General features: G+C 39.4%; 1 protein-coding gene across 1 annotated transcript in view; it reads left to right on the top strand.

Moving 5' to 3' along the window:
- b3galt1b (UDP-Gal:betaGlcNAc beta 1,3-galactosyltransferase, polypeptide 1b) overlaps positions 1-14750 on the top strand; it is a 35985-nt gene extending 21235 nt beyond the window's left edge. The window contains exon 2 of the mRNA XM_056439076.1: positions 12234-14750. Within this exon, the coding sequence (XP_056295051.1) occupies positions 12468-13454 (987 nt within the window). The 5' untranslated portion in view covers positions 12234-12467 and the 3' untranslated portion in view covers positions 13455-14750. The remainder of the gene's footprint in view (positions 1-12233) is intronic.
- The last annotated feature ends 386 nt before the right edge of the window (positions 14751-15136 follow it).

Here is a 15136-nt window from a genome sequence, read left to right as displayed (position 1 = left end):
TCAACACGGTATATTTACTATTTAAATGATTTGGCATATAATGTTTTTTGACAGGATTTTTTTTTTTTCTTCTTCTTTTTTATTTCAGCTCAAAATTGTAAGAGGGGCGGCGCCCTAGCGCCCCCTATGGACGCACTGCCACTGGTTTTAACATCTTCTGTACACATATGAAATGTACGTGCCAGCATGTTGGCTTGTGCATAGAGTTTGCAACACTGCGGCGCACATCGTCATCATCACTTTCTGATGATGTCACCCAAATATCTGACTTTCTGCACCGCATTTAGCTCCTGGTCTCCCAAAGAAAATGAAGGAAAATGTAGCTTCTGATCCCTCTTGGTTTTAGTTGTCATGATAACACTCTTTTTACAGTTGAACTTTATATCATAGTGTACACCATACCTTGAGCATTGCTGTATAGCGCAGCTCAAAGTGTGCGTGTCATCTATTCTTGGACACAGGTTGGTAAATATGCCTTACATTGAGTCCACATGCTAGAGTTTGAGAATTGAACAAGAATTTCATGAGATTGGTTGCATGTGTTGCCATAGAAGTGATATGTTTGTGAGAAGTTTCTGTCAATGGAGATAGGAGGCTGCAGGCTAAGTTGCTAATGCGGGTGGACTGATGTAGTTTGGAGCAGCAGGTGGGCAAAGCTAACCCATAAATAACAAGAAACTTGTGAAATGACTGTGCACTTAAATGTATGAAGCAATTTCGGTCATGCAATAATGTATTTTTTGGTTATTATCTGTCGCCAAAAACACATATTTGTGGTTTATGGCCAACACAGAATAACGCTAGTGCAATGTAAATTCGCACATAAACTGGCAAATGCACATTGTGGGTAAAGCATTACAAAGAACAGCACCATTACATGAGTGGAAACGTATTTGTTGTACTTGAATTCAATGTCTGACTGTGTTTTTTAGGAAAGGTCAAATGTGTGTTTTATGTTCAGAGAATGAAACCAGAACAATATATCTTATATTGCTTGTAGCACAAAAGCCATGTTATGAGTTTTGTTTAGAATAGTACTGTAAGGTCAGTTCATTTTGAGTACAAACAAATAAAAATAAAAATTATGGATACAGTGAAAATGCATTAGGTTATAGGATATATACGTGGTAGTGTATCTTTTTTATATTTGAAGGAATGTGTTGGATAGGCCAGGTTATGCAAAACAGGGACTGAATCTTAAGCCATTAGTTTATACCAGATATATTTGATATCTAAAATATGGTTTTTGAAGAAGAAAACATATTCCTGTCGTGAAGTATGGTGCAACTCAACGTGTGCGTCTCTTCTATTCTTTGACACAGCGTGTTTACTGCTGGCCCAGGTCCCCGAGCCTGAGGCTGGCAATATTGACTCTGGTTCCCAACATATGTGAATACATATTTCATGGCTGAGCTTTGGGAGTGAGGGAGAGGGGAGATTGGTGAATGAAACAGAACTTGTTTTTTGAGCTGTATAGATACAGCTCAAAGAGACAGCTGTTGTATACCTAAACAAACTTGAATATCTTGCATTGTGCATGCTGTGTGATTGCGTTTGTGTGGGTGCAAATGATTAAAAAAAGATCATTTTGTGTGGGCAGCATGTGCATGTGTGGGCGTTAAGTGCGACATAAGGATTTCTGAGTGCAGTGCAGCACATGTGGAACTGCGTTCAACAAGTTGAGGTATGGTGAAGTGCTTTGGAAGAAGTTTTGGTGTTCCTCTTCACACTCCCATGGGGCTGAAGGAGAGGGAGTGCATGGGTTAATAGGATTCAGACAGAGGTGTCTTTGGGATTGACGGAGAGCTGCATCCTGACAGATAATGAGACAAAGATGCCAAATTCCTCTGCATAATGATTCATCATTAATGCTGATGTTACCACAGAAGGGAAAGGCTGTGGTGACAGAGGAGGGTCATGCATGACTCTTTACATTAACTGTGACAATGCATTTGGAGTGAGAGGAACATCTTTGAAGTTCATTAATGGTGTGAGATATGGAAGCTTAATTACTTCTTGTTATGTGTAGATCCCACAGCTGCTTTTATTCTACCAATACATCAATGCCTGGCTTCATAAAACACACATTTAAAGACCCCAATTAACCTGGAAATGACAACCTTATTAGGAACATGTTTGGTAGCAATTTTACCTGTCAACTCAATAAATTACATTTTGCTTTTACTCTACTCCGCGATCAGCATATAGAATTATTAACAATCATCAAAACTGTACAGTATCTGAAGTACTGGTTGAGTTTATCATTAATGATGTTATTTCCAATTAAGAGGCCATGTTACACAGCTGCTTCACTGCCTAAAAATTTGCTCAAACTGAAGGAACTTCTGTGCTATAAACGCCCACCATCCTCAGTATTTTACTTTATTGTTCTATTAAAGTTAATGGATCCTTCAATATATTTTTTAACCAGATGAGCATCAACTGGACAGCTTGGGTTTACGCATCATGTGAGGAAGCTTATGTTGCCTTGTGTTCGTAGAATTCACTGCCAGCTCCAGGCTTGATGAGGGCATCATACACAGTGGAAAAGCCAATGGTCATTTTGACATCGGAGTTGAGAAGATACAGGCAGCACAGCGTTTTAGCGGCCATCTGGACAGATAACCTACCTTCCTCCAGAGTGGTTGAATGGAGGAGTTATGGTACTTATAATGCATCTAGCCTCCAGCATTACATTAGCTGTGCTCGCATTGGCCAATTGGTATCAGCTGCTTCCTCTATGCGTTACGATTGTGTCTTTGAAAGCTCCCTAACCTCGTAACCATTGCTATAGACAATCGGTATTGTACCTTAACATACTGTGTCTCTGACTCAAATTTCATTTTGAAATGTTAGGTGCTGAGCCGACTGAGATAAATTATAAAGAGATAAATTCGGGAGATAGACAGACATCTTCTTTTACACCTCTTGTCTTCACGATGTGTGGTAAGATATTGGAGGTTATTGTCTATTTATTGACATCCTGTATGTTCCATATACCATGCAATGAGATATGGCCACGACCAATCTCACCTGCTAGCAGTTAAAATAAACACATCTTCACATCATATTGCAAATCAATAATTAACAAGAGAAAAATAAGCTTAGCCACTACAAGAAATTCAAAATAGCAATGCCAATAATAAATATACAGCAACACACATGAAGAAATTAGCACCCAGTTGAGAGCCAGAGCCCAAAATCAGAACAATGTGACAAAACAGCCAGCATTTAATATCATTAAATTATATGGATTCTTGCCAAGCACAAACAAAAGCAGAACCAAAGCAATACTTTCGCTTACTATCAAAACATAAGCTTGCAAAGTACACTTGGCGAGTAGAGGTCTACACTACAAGCTACTCAGAGGAAGAAGCTCCATACACTGAAGCAATTTTACTCTAAAGTAATAAACAAATGTGCACATTCATTTGAGCTACGCCTCAATAAAGTACAAAAAATGCGCTTTACAACATTATAAAAGGAGCTACTCTACTCAAACACGACTGGGAAATTGAACTAGGTGTGCACTATTCCCAACCCAAGCAACAGCTTGACAAAGTAAAGTTGTGGGCAGAGAACTAACAGCTTATACACCGTCTCATTGCAAAGGATGCTTTATTGCAGCCAATAGAGTTTGTCATGTGTGAGTGTAGCAGCTCACGAGAGCTAACTCAAGTAGCTCCAAGGCGTTCATCCATTTGCACAGAAAATGGTAATTTAACAAGGATGTGGTGTGTGTGTGTGTGTGTGTGTGTGTGTGTGTGTGTGTGTGTGTGTGTGTGTGTGTGTGTGTGTGTGTGTGTGTGTGTGTGTGTGTGCGTGTCGTTCGCATCTCAAGAACTATTCAGCCAATCCGCTTCACACTTGGCGGGTGTATTTCAGGGAGACCCGAGAACGTGATGTGATGGAGTTGGTGCAATTTGGACACATGACATATTCAATATTATTTAACTTTGAATAAACTGTGAACAGGTTTCTGTATTTCAGGCCCCGGCTCACAGATTGCAGTTTACTTTAGCTGCTGGATGCTGTATATACTACCGTTACTAATTGTCTTAACCCTGGAGCACTTCCCGGGACAACTGTTGTTGTTGTTGTTGTTGTTGCGAAACCAAAACATCATAAAAAATTTAAGCTGCGTTTATTTTATCCCTGTTAACATTCTGATCCATGTTGCACTTTTATTCTTATCATACAGTTGTTTATCTTATAATATGCCCTTAAATCATCAGAACCTTCTAAAACCATGATCGAGTACAAAGATCTTGTTTCAGTCACAATACCTTTAAAATATCAACTTCTGTTTCACCCACTACAAAGAACCGCCTTGAACTCTTCCTTTCTGTTGTGAACATTGAACTGCCTGAAGTCGTAACACTATATAAAACATGTCTCATTTATTAAAGATGTTGCAATTGCACATAGTTGTTAAAGTTCTCTGCATGATACTTTGGCAGACTTAGATCTTGCCAAAGTCTAACTTTAAATTAATCTGTGATGTCATTAATCATGTAGACGTTGAAAATCGAATCACCAACATTCAAAATATAGCTTAAAAGATCCATACTGTATATGATACTTGAAGGTGCCATTTATTACTATTTTGGCTGTTTGTCTAGCTCTGCAAGACCTTTTTTCTCCCTCACAAGATGTTGTTTATTTTGTGGTTTTTAGAGACAGTGAACTTATAGATTCCTTCATTCGGTGTATCCACCATCTGATTTACTCAGATCATGGCTTCGAGAGAAAGACTCCTCCTCACCCTCTGCGCTTCGTTTTGATGTCAAATATGCAGTGAGAGCCACCATAGAAGTGACCCGTAATGTATCTCTCGTCCAGAGGCTTCATTATTCCTGCAGTAGCTGCTGCATCCTGTTTCATGCTGTACTCAAATGCTGTCAAAAGAAACTCAATAGATGTTCTGCAACATCACATGTATGGCTTTAAATGTCATTTCTGAACATCAGACGCATCATCAAAACAGATTACTGGTTTAAGGTTGTTTGACGTTTTCTCTGCTTGTTGAAATCAGGTTGTTAGGGAGATAAAAGGGATCTGTGGCCTATCAGTGACACAGCTTTCCCTTTGGCTCTGCATTGCATATTTTATTCAGCAAATCCCTTTCTGTAGCACAGACCTTCGTAAAACCATCTTTGCTTTTTTGTTGTTATATTTAATTTGATATGGAATGCATCTCGTGTCTTAGTTTCAGATTACTTTTGTGCAAAAGAAACATTTTAAGATATCATAATGACAGTTTTGGTTTCCTTTCTGGTCAGTACACTCAGTACAACACATCAAAATGGTGTATGCGTCCTATTGATAAGATAAGGATGTGTATTGTCATTGTAACATACAACGAAATTAAGTACGGCAGTAACAGATAAAATCATGTCTAAAAACATTAAGACAGGAAGTTCTAATTTAAAACAAGACATTTAAAAATAAGAATAAATAAAAGATAAAACATAGGCATCAATGGCTTAAAAGTGAACAAGTGTTGTGTTATTGTGTATTTTGGTCCCCCTGCAGCACGAGCTGGGTGGGGTGCTGGGTGTGGGGGGTTTGGGTGATGGAGGAAACCACTCTGGGGAAAAAGCTGTTCTTCAGGCTGTCAGTCCGGTTTTTAATAGTACTTTCAAGGCCAACCTGAAGAACCTCTCTTAAAAACACATGTCAAAGCCAAAGAGACTTTCTCACACAGGTAGGCCAACTAGCACTTCACCTTGCTTAACCTTATTATTGTAGGACCCTTGCTAAAGATGTACCTATCTTTAGGGGGTTAGCTCTCTACACATAGTGTCGCTATCAAGGCGATATTTCCTCCATTGCTCACTACTTCTAAGGAGAGGCATGATGAGGAAAAAGATACTCAAATAGATCAGTAGAAAAACCAATTAGCCGAAGTTCCATCTGTCCCTAAATGACGACCTGACTGCTCTGTGACTCACAGTTGTTGACTGGAGAGGCTCTTTCGCAAACATCCTCTCATTAAGCCTCTGCATTTCTACCCAACTCAACAACTGACTGCCTGCATCTCTCACACAAAAATATACTCTGCCCATTTATCAATAGTTCGTACTGCTCGTCCATCTAGTTGCTGCTGACAACGGTGTAAACAGTGGGCGGTTAGTAGTGACTGCATGTCAGTCTTTTAAAGCTGAACAACAAAGTACCTAAAACCACTTTTGACCAGCCTGTAAACAATACTTTGTTGTTTCCACAGTAGAAGAGTATAAGTGAACCATTGTGCTGTTGATGGAGGATATGGCAGGCCTTAGTTTAGCCTGACAATGTCTGTGTGCCAGGCCCTGCATAGCCCTAATCCACTTTATCCCCTGGCTGTGAACTCATGCTAGGGCACTCTGTAACTTTTAACACATTGCTCAAAATTGTGCTCACTTGACATTTAAGAACTGATAATTAAATGTGCAGTTTGTATTTTGTGCAACATAATCTTCTGCATAATAACGTATTGCTAGAAGCTCTGCAATTCCTCGTCTGTTTAATTATTTAGTGCATGGAGTAAATACTTTCGAAATGTTTCATGTAAACAAATCAGTAATTATTAGAACAATCACATCGGTCAGATTATTTACTATCAAAATCACTTCATTGAAAATGTGTTTTGATTCCTGTTGTTCACTGGGATGTTCGCCCTTCGTTGTAAAGACTAATGCTTGTGCAGCGACTGACACCAGAGGACTGTTTTCACATTCATCTGCTGAAGGAGGAAGTTATGGGGAAGACATGATGTGAATCTCACCTGAAACACCCAGTAAACACACAGGAGGTGGCCTACTGGCCACCTCATGTCCAGCAGTTCAACTTTTGAAGTGAAAAATATTTGTAGATTCATAGATTTGGAAGTCAACTTTATTGAACAACCACCTGAGACACAAATTATTGTTCAAATCATTGTATTGTAATAAGTTGAATGGTTGAGAACTTTAATAAACAAATAAGACATTATGAAATTAATAACATAATACTGATAAAGTATGTAACATCACAAATTCCATTTTTTAAATTATTATCCATACCGCTTATCCTCATTAGGGTCGCGGGGCGCTGGGGCCGATCCCAGCTGACATCATAAATGTCAAATCAAATATATTTTTTACAAATGTTGTATTATTTATTATTGTGCAATGTTATTCTTTTTTACAGAGTTTATTGCAGGCTATTTTTGTTTTGTATTGGAATATTTTGAATTGTTCTTTTTTGTTTTAATTCATGGTGCCACTTTTCCTCAAGTCTTTTTCTAATAATCACAACAAACAACGAGTCCAGTTATGTGTTGAGTGGACATTCGATGAATAGCATTGTGATAGAACATCACCATAATTAATTTCACATTTCATGTTATTTATGTGGGTGACCATAGCAACATGGGGAGATTGACTTGCAGCAAAGAATGATAGACGGACCAGAAAAAAGTAAATAATGATATAAATGCCTCAAGTGGTGCCTCATTATTTCGAAAATGTGTGATTTCTCAGTTGATAAACTGAAGCAATCTTTGTTCCCAGAACAACAGATCCGACAGTACACAATGCTCTTTCTTGAATGAAGCATATATAGACAGGATGATGAAAAAGCTTTACCGGTTCAGTCTGGTATTTGAAAATTAGTCTTTTCTACTTGGCTTGGTTGGATGGAAATGTTGTGAGAAACATCTTTTTATGGATTAAAAAATGTCTGCATGGTCACTTTCTTTTCTTCAATGTCGATGAAATCAAATCGCTGAGCTTTCAAATGTGGCTTTCATCATAATGCTCGCCAGGTAGATTGAAGACTTTACCACTCGCTGTGCCACAATTTTCTTATAATTGTTCACAGGTCTCTACCATTTGGCATCAGTATTCATAAATCATTGAGTTTGTTATTGTGAAAAAATACAAATCAGCTGGAGTTTTAATCAAAATGTAGAAGTAAAAGTCTGAGGAGAGGAGGAATCTCTCATACTGTCATCCACGTATTACTGAACTCTTAATGTAGAGCAGCGAGATGTTTGTACTAAAACAGCATGGTGTGGATAAACTGTGAGTAAGATATGAAAATATGCAAATCCTATGTCATCTCTTAAGGCATGTCATTAGTGTGTTGTGTAATTAAAAATAAAACCAGCATTATTCAAAGTCTGTTGTGTCAAATGAAAGCCGAGGTGATCAATTTAAATGTTGGTCTGAGGCTCTCCTCTATATCCTCCAGCTTTGTATGAACCAGTTAATTCAATCTGGCAATCTATTTGCTCTGAGACATTGTTATTGGAAAAACACTTTAGAGCTCTGTCTATAGATGGTCATGGGGCTATGAATCAAAACATTTTTGTTGTGTGCAGTGGAGAGCGTAATAGACCTTTTTTAGAAACCAGTCTGCCAAACAGTCAACCCAGAGGCTCGGAGAAAGAAATGCCATCTCTTGATGAATGGCTGTCTTTTGAGCTATGCTCCCCATGCAAGTTTGAACTCTTTCTGTATCATAAATCATGATGAATTGGCTCTCAGTTGGAAGTATCGGCTAATTATTTCCTCATTGCAGTCCCCTCCCTGTTGTGTTTCTGGAGTACTTTTCATGTCCTGAAGGTCCGGTGCTCAACGGTTATGGCCCAGTTTTATGTTTTTCTATCCTTTCTGCCGGTCACCTGCCCCAATCTGTGTGGGAGTGGGAGATTTTATGACCGACTCTCAGTGTGACATCCAGTGTTATGGAGACTGATTAGGATAATAGCTCTGCAAAGTTCTGGCGGCCTGCCTGCAGGCTTTGCTGCACGCTGTCGTCATCTCCCCACAAGCGAGAGCAGCCACATCGACAGAAGCAGAGACGGAACGAACGCCTCCGTAATAAACTATAGATAGGAGTTTTTATTTAAAAAATAAGTTAATAACTGTGTCCATTGTGATTGGTGGCCAGTCTGTGGTAGTGAATATCAAATGATGTATTTGTTGTGAGAACATATAGATAGATATTTTAGCGTGCATCAAGGGATATGTATGTGTTTATTGCAGTTGGTCACTTGCAATGCGACCCAATACAACTTTATTTTAAGTTTACAATTAAATATATAACAATTTTTGAGGGTTATAGTTGTGATTGAATTGTATGTATATGGAATATATATACAGGACTGTCTCAGAAAATTAGAATATTGTGATGAAGTTCTTTATTTTCTGTAATGCAATTCAAAAAACAAAAATGTCATGCATTCTGGATTCATTACAAATCAACTGAAATACTTTTGAAGGATCGAAGCTTTCTCAGGAAAAAGAGTCGACTCATCCCCTTCTTGTACACAGCGTTGATGTTGGCCTTCCAGTTCAGTCGGCTGTCGATGGAGACGCCCAGGTACTTGTACTCCTCCACCATGTCCACGTCCACTCCCAGGACACTCAGAGGTGTAGGAGCTGTCGCCTTCCTCCTGAAGTCCACCACCATCTCTCTGGTCTTGGCCACGTTCAGCCGCAGGTGGTTCTCATCGGCCCACTTTACAAAGTCACTCACCACTGCCCTGTACTCCTCCCGTCCATCCCTAATACACCCGACCACTGCAGAATCATCAGAGTACTTCTGCAGATGGCATGACTCCGTGTTGTACTGGAAGTCACTGGTGTACAGGGTGAAGAGGAAGGGAGACAGAACAGTTCCCTGTGGGGCTCCAACATCACTGACCACCGTTCCAGACAGCACACGGCCCATTCTGACAAACTGTGGTCTGCCTGTGAGGTAGTCAGTGATCCAGGAGATGGTGGACGCGTCCACACCGGCCACCCGCAGCTTCTCACTCAGCAGCACTTTATCACAATATTCTAATTTTCTGAGACAGTCCTGTATATATATATACATATATACATATAAATTACAGTGGAGAGTTGTGCCAATCATCTCCAGTGTTTTGATTTGTTGGCGTCAACTGAATCCTTATTACCTCACTATCACAATATGCTTTCAAAAGTTAATTATCTTTGTATTGTTTTAAAACACTGATGCAACCGGGCTCATTGCATGCAGTAGCTGACTAACTGTGTGACTCATCTGAAGTTTCTCTTTCTGTGTAGAAAAAAAGAGCCTTTGATCATATTACAGTTTTTTTCAAGCGCTAACAAGCGCTTACCCATACTTCAGATACTTTTTCTAAACTCTTAACACAGATTCACACCTACAAAGCACAATTGGCCAAATGGATAATTTTCTTGTCAAAAGCACATTTTGTTAAATATATACTAACTCTTCATTTCAAAATAGAACACATCTTTTTCTGCAGACACTAACTTTACCAAAACACTGGAAATCTGACTCAAAATGAAATTATTCTGTCAAAGAATAACTCTTGTTTTCACTTCACAAGCTCCTTCCAGTGAATCAAAGTTCACCAGGTTGCAAAGCACTGGCTGTTGCTGACATTACAAAAACTGCATAGACTTTTATGTTTCAGTTTTACAGGTATTAGCATGCAAAGCATGCAATCCACTGTTTTACACTACATTTCTTGTTTGGGAACTGTATGTCCACATGTAATGTTCATATTCAAAAGTAAAAAATTCCAGTAAAAAACGAATCAGTTTTTTTCACTTTACTGTTTACTACAGGAGGTACAGTATAAATACTGTTTAAAGTATGATGGAGCAGAAACAGTTTTACAGTATTGCTTACAGTGAACAAAATATCCATGAAACACACAAGAGCATTCTGAACAAAAAAACAACGACAACAAGCCCAGATAAAAAGGGGGGGAACTATTGTTCCTTTAAAAAAGTTCAATCCAAACTGTTTATTTTTTTATTTTTACAAATAAACTATGTTTTGGGGCAACGGCTGCAATAGATGATTGAACAACATTGGGTTTGTCAATGTAGGCGGTGTCTGTGTGATCAACATCTCAACCGGTCATAATCAAAATGTAAATTCTAATCCAAAACTTGCTAAAACATATTTCTCAAAAACATTCCAAACTTACCTACCATCAGGAGGAGATGGGGAATCAATTGTTTGTTTATTATCAGCTGAGATATATTGTTTTATAACTGATATCATTGCAGAACAGGTTTTTAGACTGTATCTAAGGTTTGGAATATTGTTTTTGCCATTGTGGGATGTTGTGTGTTAACAGTCGTAAATAATACAAAAACAATGCATCGTTTTGTTTAGAGGTATAGCTTGTCTGTTAAGAAAATGTAAGCATGGTAATGTGTTCACTGACTGCATATTGTTTGAAAACGACATGAAATGTGTGAACGGTACGGCCACAAAACACCGATGCTGTGCTAATTATGTTTATAGTTTTGAAAATGTGACCACTGATTGGAAAAACGCTTGGTCGCGCCTGAAGAGAACTGTATTATCATGATGCTGTAGAAAAATCCACAAAGCTTTTCTTTAGAAAATCTTCATTGTGCCACTTTATCTTTTGAAAGTCAAGAGACCTGCGTGACCTCCAAGAAGCATAAAGCATAACCACGTCAGGTCTCTTTTGTTGAGAGCAGATTGTCGAGCAAAATTCAGCCAGCATAATACATCTCTCATATTCAGGATTGACATCATCTATTTCACTCCTCCTTCCTCCTATACCCGTTCTTCTCCTACTTGTATCTTGTGAATATCTCACCAACTGATATATGCTGCCACCCGACTCAATAGCAAATAGACCCATTTACAGCCGGTACGGAAAGTCACCATGTCATATTTCAGTTTTTCTTTTTTAATACATTTGAAAAAATGTCTACATTTCTGTTTTTTTCTGTCAAGATGGGGTGCTGAGTGTACGTTACTGGAATGAGAAATAATGTTGGGGGGATTTTAGCAAATGGCTGCAATGAAAGAAAGAGTGAAAATTGGAAAGGGGTCTGAATACTTTCCGTACCCACTGTATATCTCTGTCTCATCCACGGAGATAAGACACACACAGAAATGTCTGATGTTAAATATAAAGTGATGCACTGAATGATCCACAGTCTCACACATTAGTGATCTCTTGGTTCGATTGATAGACAGTAAAATAGCTTTTTTTCCGAGCCATAGTTCGTCAGGACACGAGTCATTGAAGAGACATGACATGATGTAATTTCTCTCACTTGCTTAGTCCCAGACACATCATCAGTCAGAGTCTGGGACAAACTAGAGTAGTGTATTTAATCTTGTGCCAGTTTCTTTTTTTACTTTGTTATTACAGTTTTTCCCCCCCACGTGTTGCATATATACACATGTAATATATTTATCTCTCTCTTTTTCAGGTGTAAATGGAGAAGAAGAATGTCATCAAGAGAAATTGGATGCCCATACCACTTTAAAGTGCTTTGCATTGCAACACAAACAGCATCACTTCTCTCTGAAGTAATCCATTACTGACAATTAATGTCAAACTGCACGCTGGAGCAGCTTCATGCTGCCTCGCTGGGTGAAACATTGCTCCAGGAAAGAAAGCTTTATAAGATCCAGCTGATTGAAACACACCTAAATGCAGCATAATGCCTTCAAAAGTGTCATGTTTATACCTGTTGACAGTGGTCTGCTGGGCGAGCGCTCTGTGGTACTTGAGCATATCTCGCCCAATGACCACCGATGTCGGCCACATGTCTGTGCCTATACGTAAGAGTCCGAAAAACCCCCAAAACCTCACCTTCACCAACATCCACACCCGCCCCCTGAACCCACATGCCTTTGAATTTGTCATCAATGAGCCGAAGAAGTGCGAAAGTGCCGCTCCCTTCCTGGTCATCCTCATTAGCACCACACACAAGGAGTTTGATGCGCGGCAGTCCATCCGGGAGACCTGGGGGGATGAGAGCACCTTCGAGGACATCCACATCCTCACCATTTTTCTGCTGGGCAGGAACACGGATCCCATCCTGAACCAGATGGTGGAGCAGGAGAGCCAGATCTTCCATGACATTGTGGTGGAGAACTTTATTGATTCCTACCACAACCTCACCCTCAAGACCATGATGGGCATGCGCTGGGTGGCTACCTTCTGCCCCAAAGCGCAGTATGTCATGAAGACTGACAGCGACATCTTTATCAACATGGACAACCTGATCTACAAGCTCCTGAAGCCGACCACCAAGCCAAAGAGGAGGTATTTCACCGGCTATGTCATAAACGGTGGGCCCATACGGGATATGCGCAGCAAGTGGTACATGTCCCGGGACTTGTATCCCGACAGTCGATACCCACCTTTCTGCTCAGGCACTGGCTATGTGTTCTCAGCAGACGTTGCTGAGCTGATCTACCAGGCTTCATTGCACACACGGCTGTTGCACCTGGAGGATGTGTACGTGGGACTGTGTTTGCGTAAGCTGGGTATACACCCGTATCAGAACAATGGCTTTAATCACTGGAAAATGGCCTACAGTCTCTGCAGGTACAGACGGGTTATCACGGTGCACCAGATCTCCCCGGAGGAGATGCACCGCATTTGGAACGACATGTCCAGCAAGAAGCACCTGAGATGTTAAAGGGACGCGGGACAACTTTGTTTTTCTTTGCCTGTTTCTCCGTTTCAAATCTCATCGCACTGAGTATTGTCAAAACACTGATGGCTGCGGCTAGTCTCTATTTGATGACACATGTTTTCATTAACCTCCATCTTTGTCTATTTCTGCTGGTCATGCCTCATGGTTGTTCATGAATGCATGAGGCTTGTAAAGTGCATACTCTTATGCATAATCAGAACGGGGTATTTGTGACTGAAAGTCATTTTGTATTCCATGTACACATTCAAGCAGAATATTCCTTATAAGCATTCAGCCAATCAGTGTTAAGCATTAAATAGTGCGGCCTGATGGGAAGCGGCTGTTTGAAGCGGACGACCTTGGCTAAAGTGTTCTTGAGCAAGACACTGGATCTCTCTCCATCTGCGTGGCTGCTGACTTAGCACCCTCCACTTCCTGTTGTAGAGCAAGCAAAAGACCATTTCTGTGCAGGAATCAATTAGGTTTGAAATTACTACATCACATCTGCAATGTTATACATTTTTTAAGTATTACATTTTAAAAGTATCTTTTTCGAGTGGACAGTTTCTGAACAACCAGCGTGCAAATAATAATCATAATCCAACAACATAGCTGGTTGTCTGTTGAGGTCAAACTGCATCTCCACTTATGTTCAGCTTTTTTCATCTTTATGAATATATGCGCTGCAGTCTATTGTCAGTCCCCCAACAGACCAAGTTGAACGTTAATTTGATATTATTCAATTGATAATTGTCCTCTTTCATTGGTAAAAACACGTAGGATGCTCTTTTTTTTCTTTTTTATGAATTTTGCCTTGCGTTTTTGTTTACGTTCTTTTATAACTTCACTGCCTCCTTTGTCCGAAAAAGACAGATGCATATTTTTTTGTTTTTAGATGCACTCTGTGTCTCAGCTACCAGCTCATTACTTCAGCTGCTGCTCTGGGTTAATGATTGCTGTGTGTCAGCAGCTATTTCAGCCTCCTCCATATATCAAGAGAAATACACTATCATGTTGTGCAAGTCAAAGTTTAACTGTAGCTAAGGCCATTACAGACTGGATGTATTTTGTATGTATCTGGCATATACGTGATTACTGAAGCGCTGCTATTGGCGTCATTGAAAGATGTTGTGCTTCTCTTCATTCATGGCCAAATGTTCAAGGGTTTTGTAGTATTAAACGCTAATGTGACATTTACTGTGAAAGCATCCATCCCGCCAGGGGTTGTTGTTGTATATTGTATGTTTTTTATATTAAAAAACAAATACTTGAATAATTAAAGTTATACTACTGCTTTCACTTGTTGCCTGTTTTGAGTTCTCCGTGATAAATGTACAGACTCACAATAAGTTTATTGAAGAACAACTCATTGTGTTTGTAATTAAAGAGCAGGTTATGTGGTCACAGAAATGAATATTTTAAATGATCTACAGCAAACCCACATAGCTTCTTGAACAGCAAATGTGGCTATAAATCTAAAATTATAGTGTAACAAGAGCATAACTACAAATGTTTCCCTATTAAAGGGTTTTTAGGAGAGATTTTTCTTAATGAAATGAAAGGGCAGCAGGCCTTGTATGCTGTGAAGATGATAAAGCCCATTGAAGCAAAGTTGTGATCTTGGGCTGTCTCAAAAAAAATTACCTGAACTTAAAAGTCCATATGTAAATCATGAGATATTTCAG

This window comes from Pseudoliparis swirei, chromosome 2 (assembly GCF_029220125.1).
Source record: "Pseudoliparis swirei isolate HS2019 ecotype Mariana Trench chromosome 2, NWPU_hadal_v1, whole genome shotgun sequence".
Classification (NCBI taxonomy): Eukaryota; Metazoa; Chordata; class Actinopteri; order Perciformes; family Liparidae; genus Pseudoliparis; species Pseudoliparis swirei.
The sequence above is the reverse complement of the archived record's forward strand: the minus strand, read 5'-3'. Positions and strand labels throughout refer to the sequence as shown.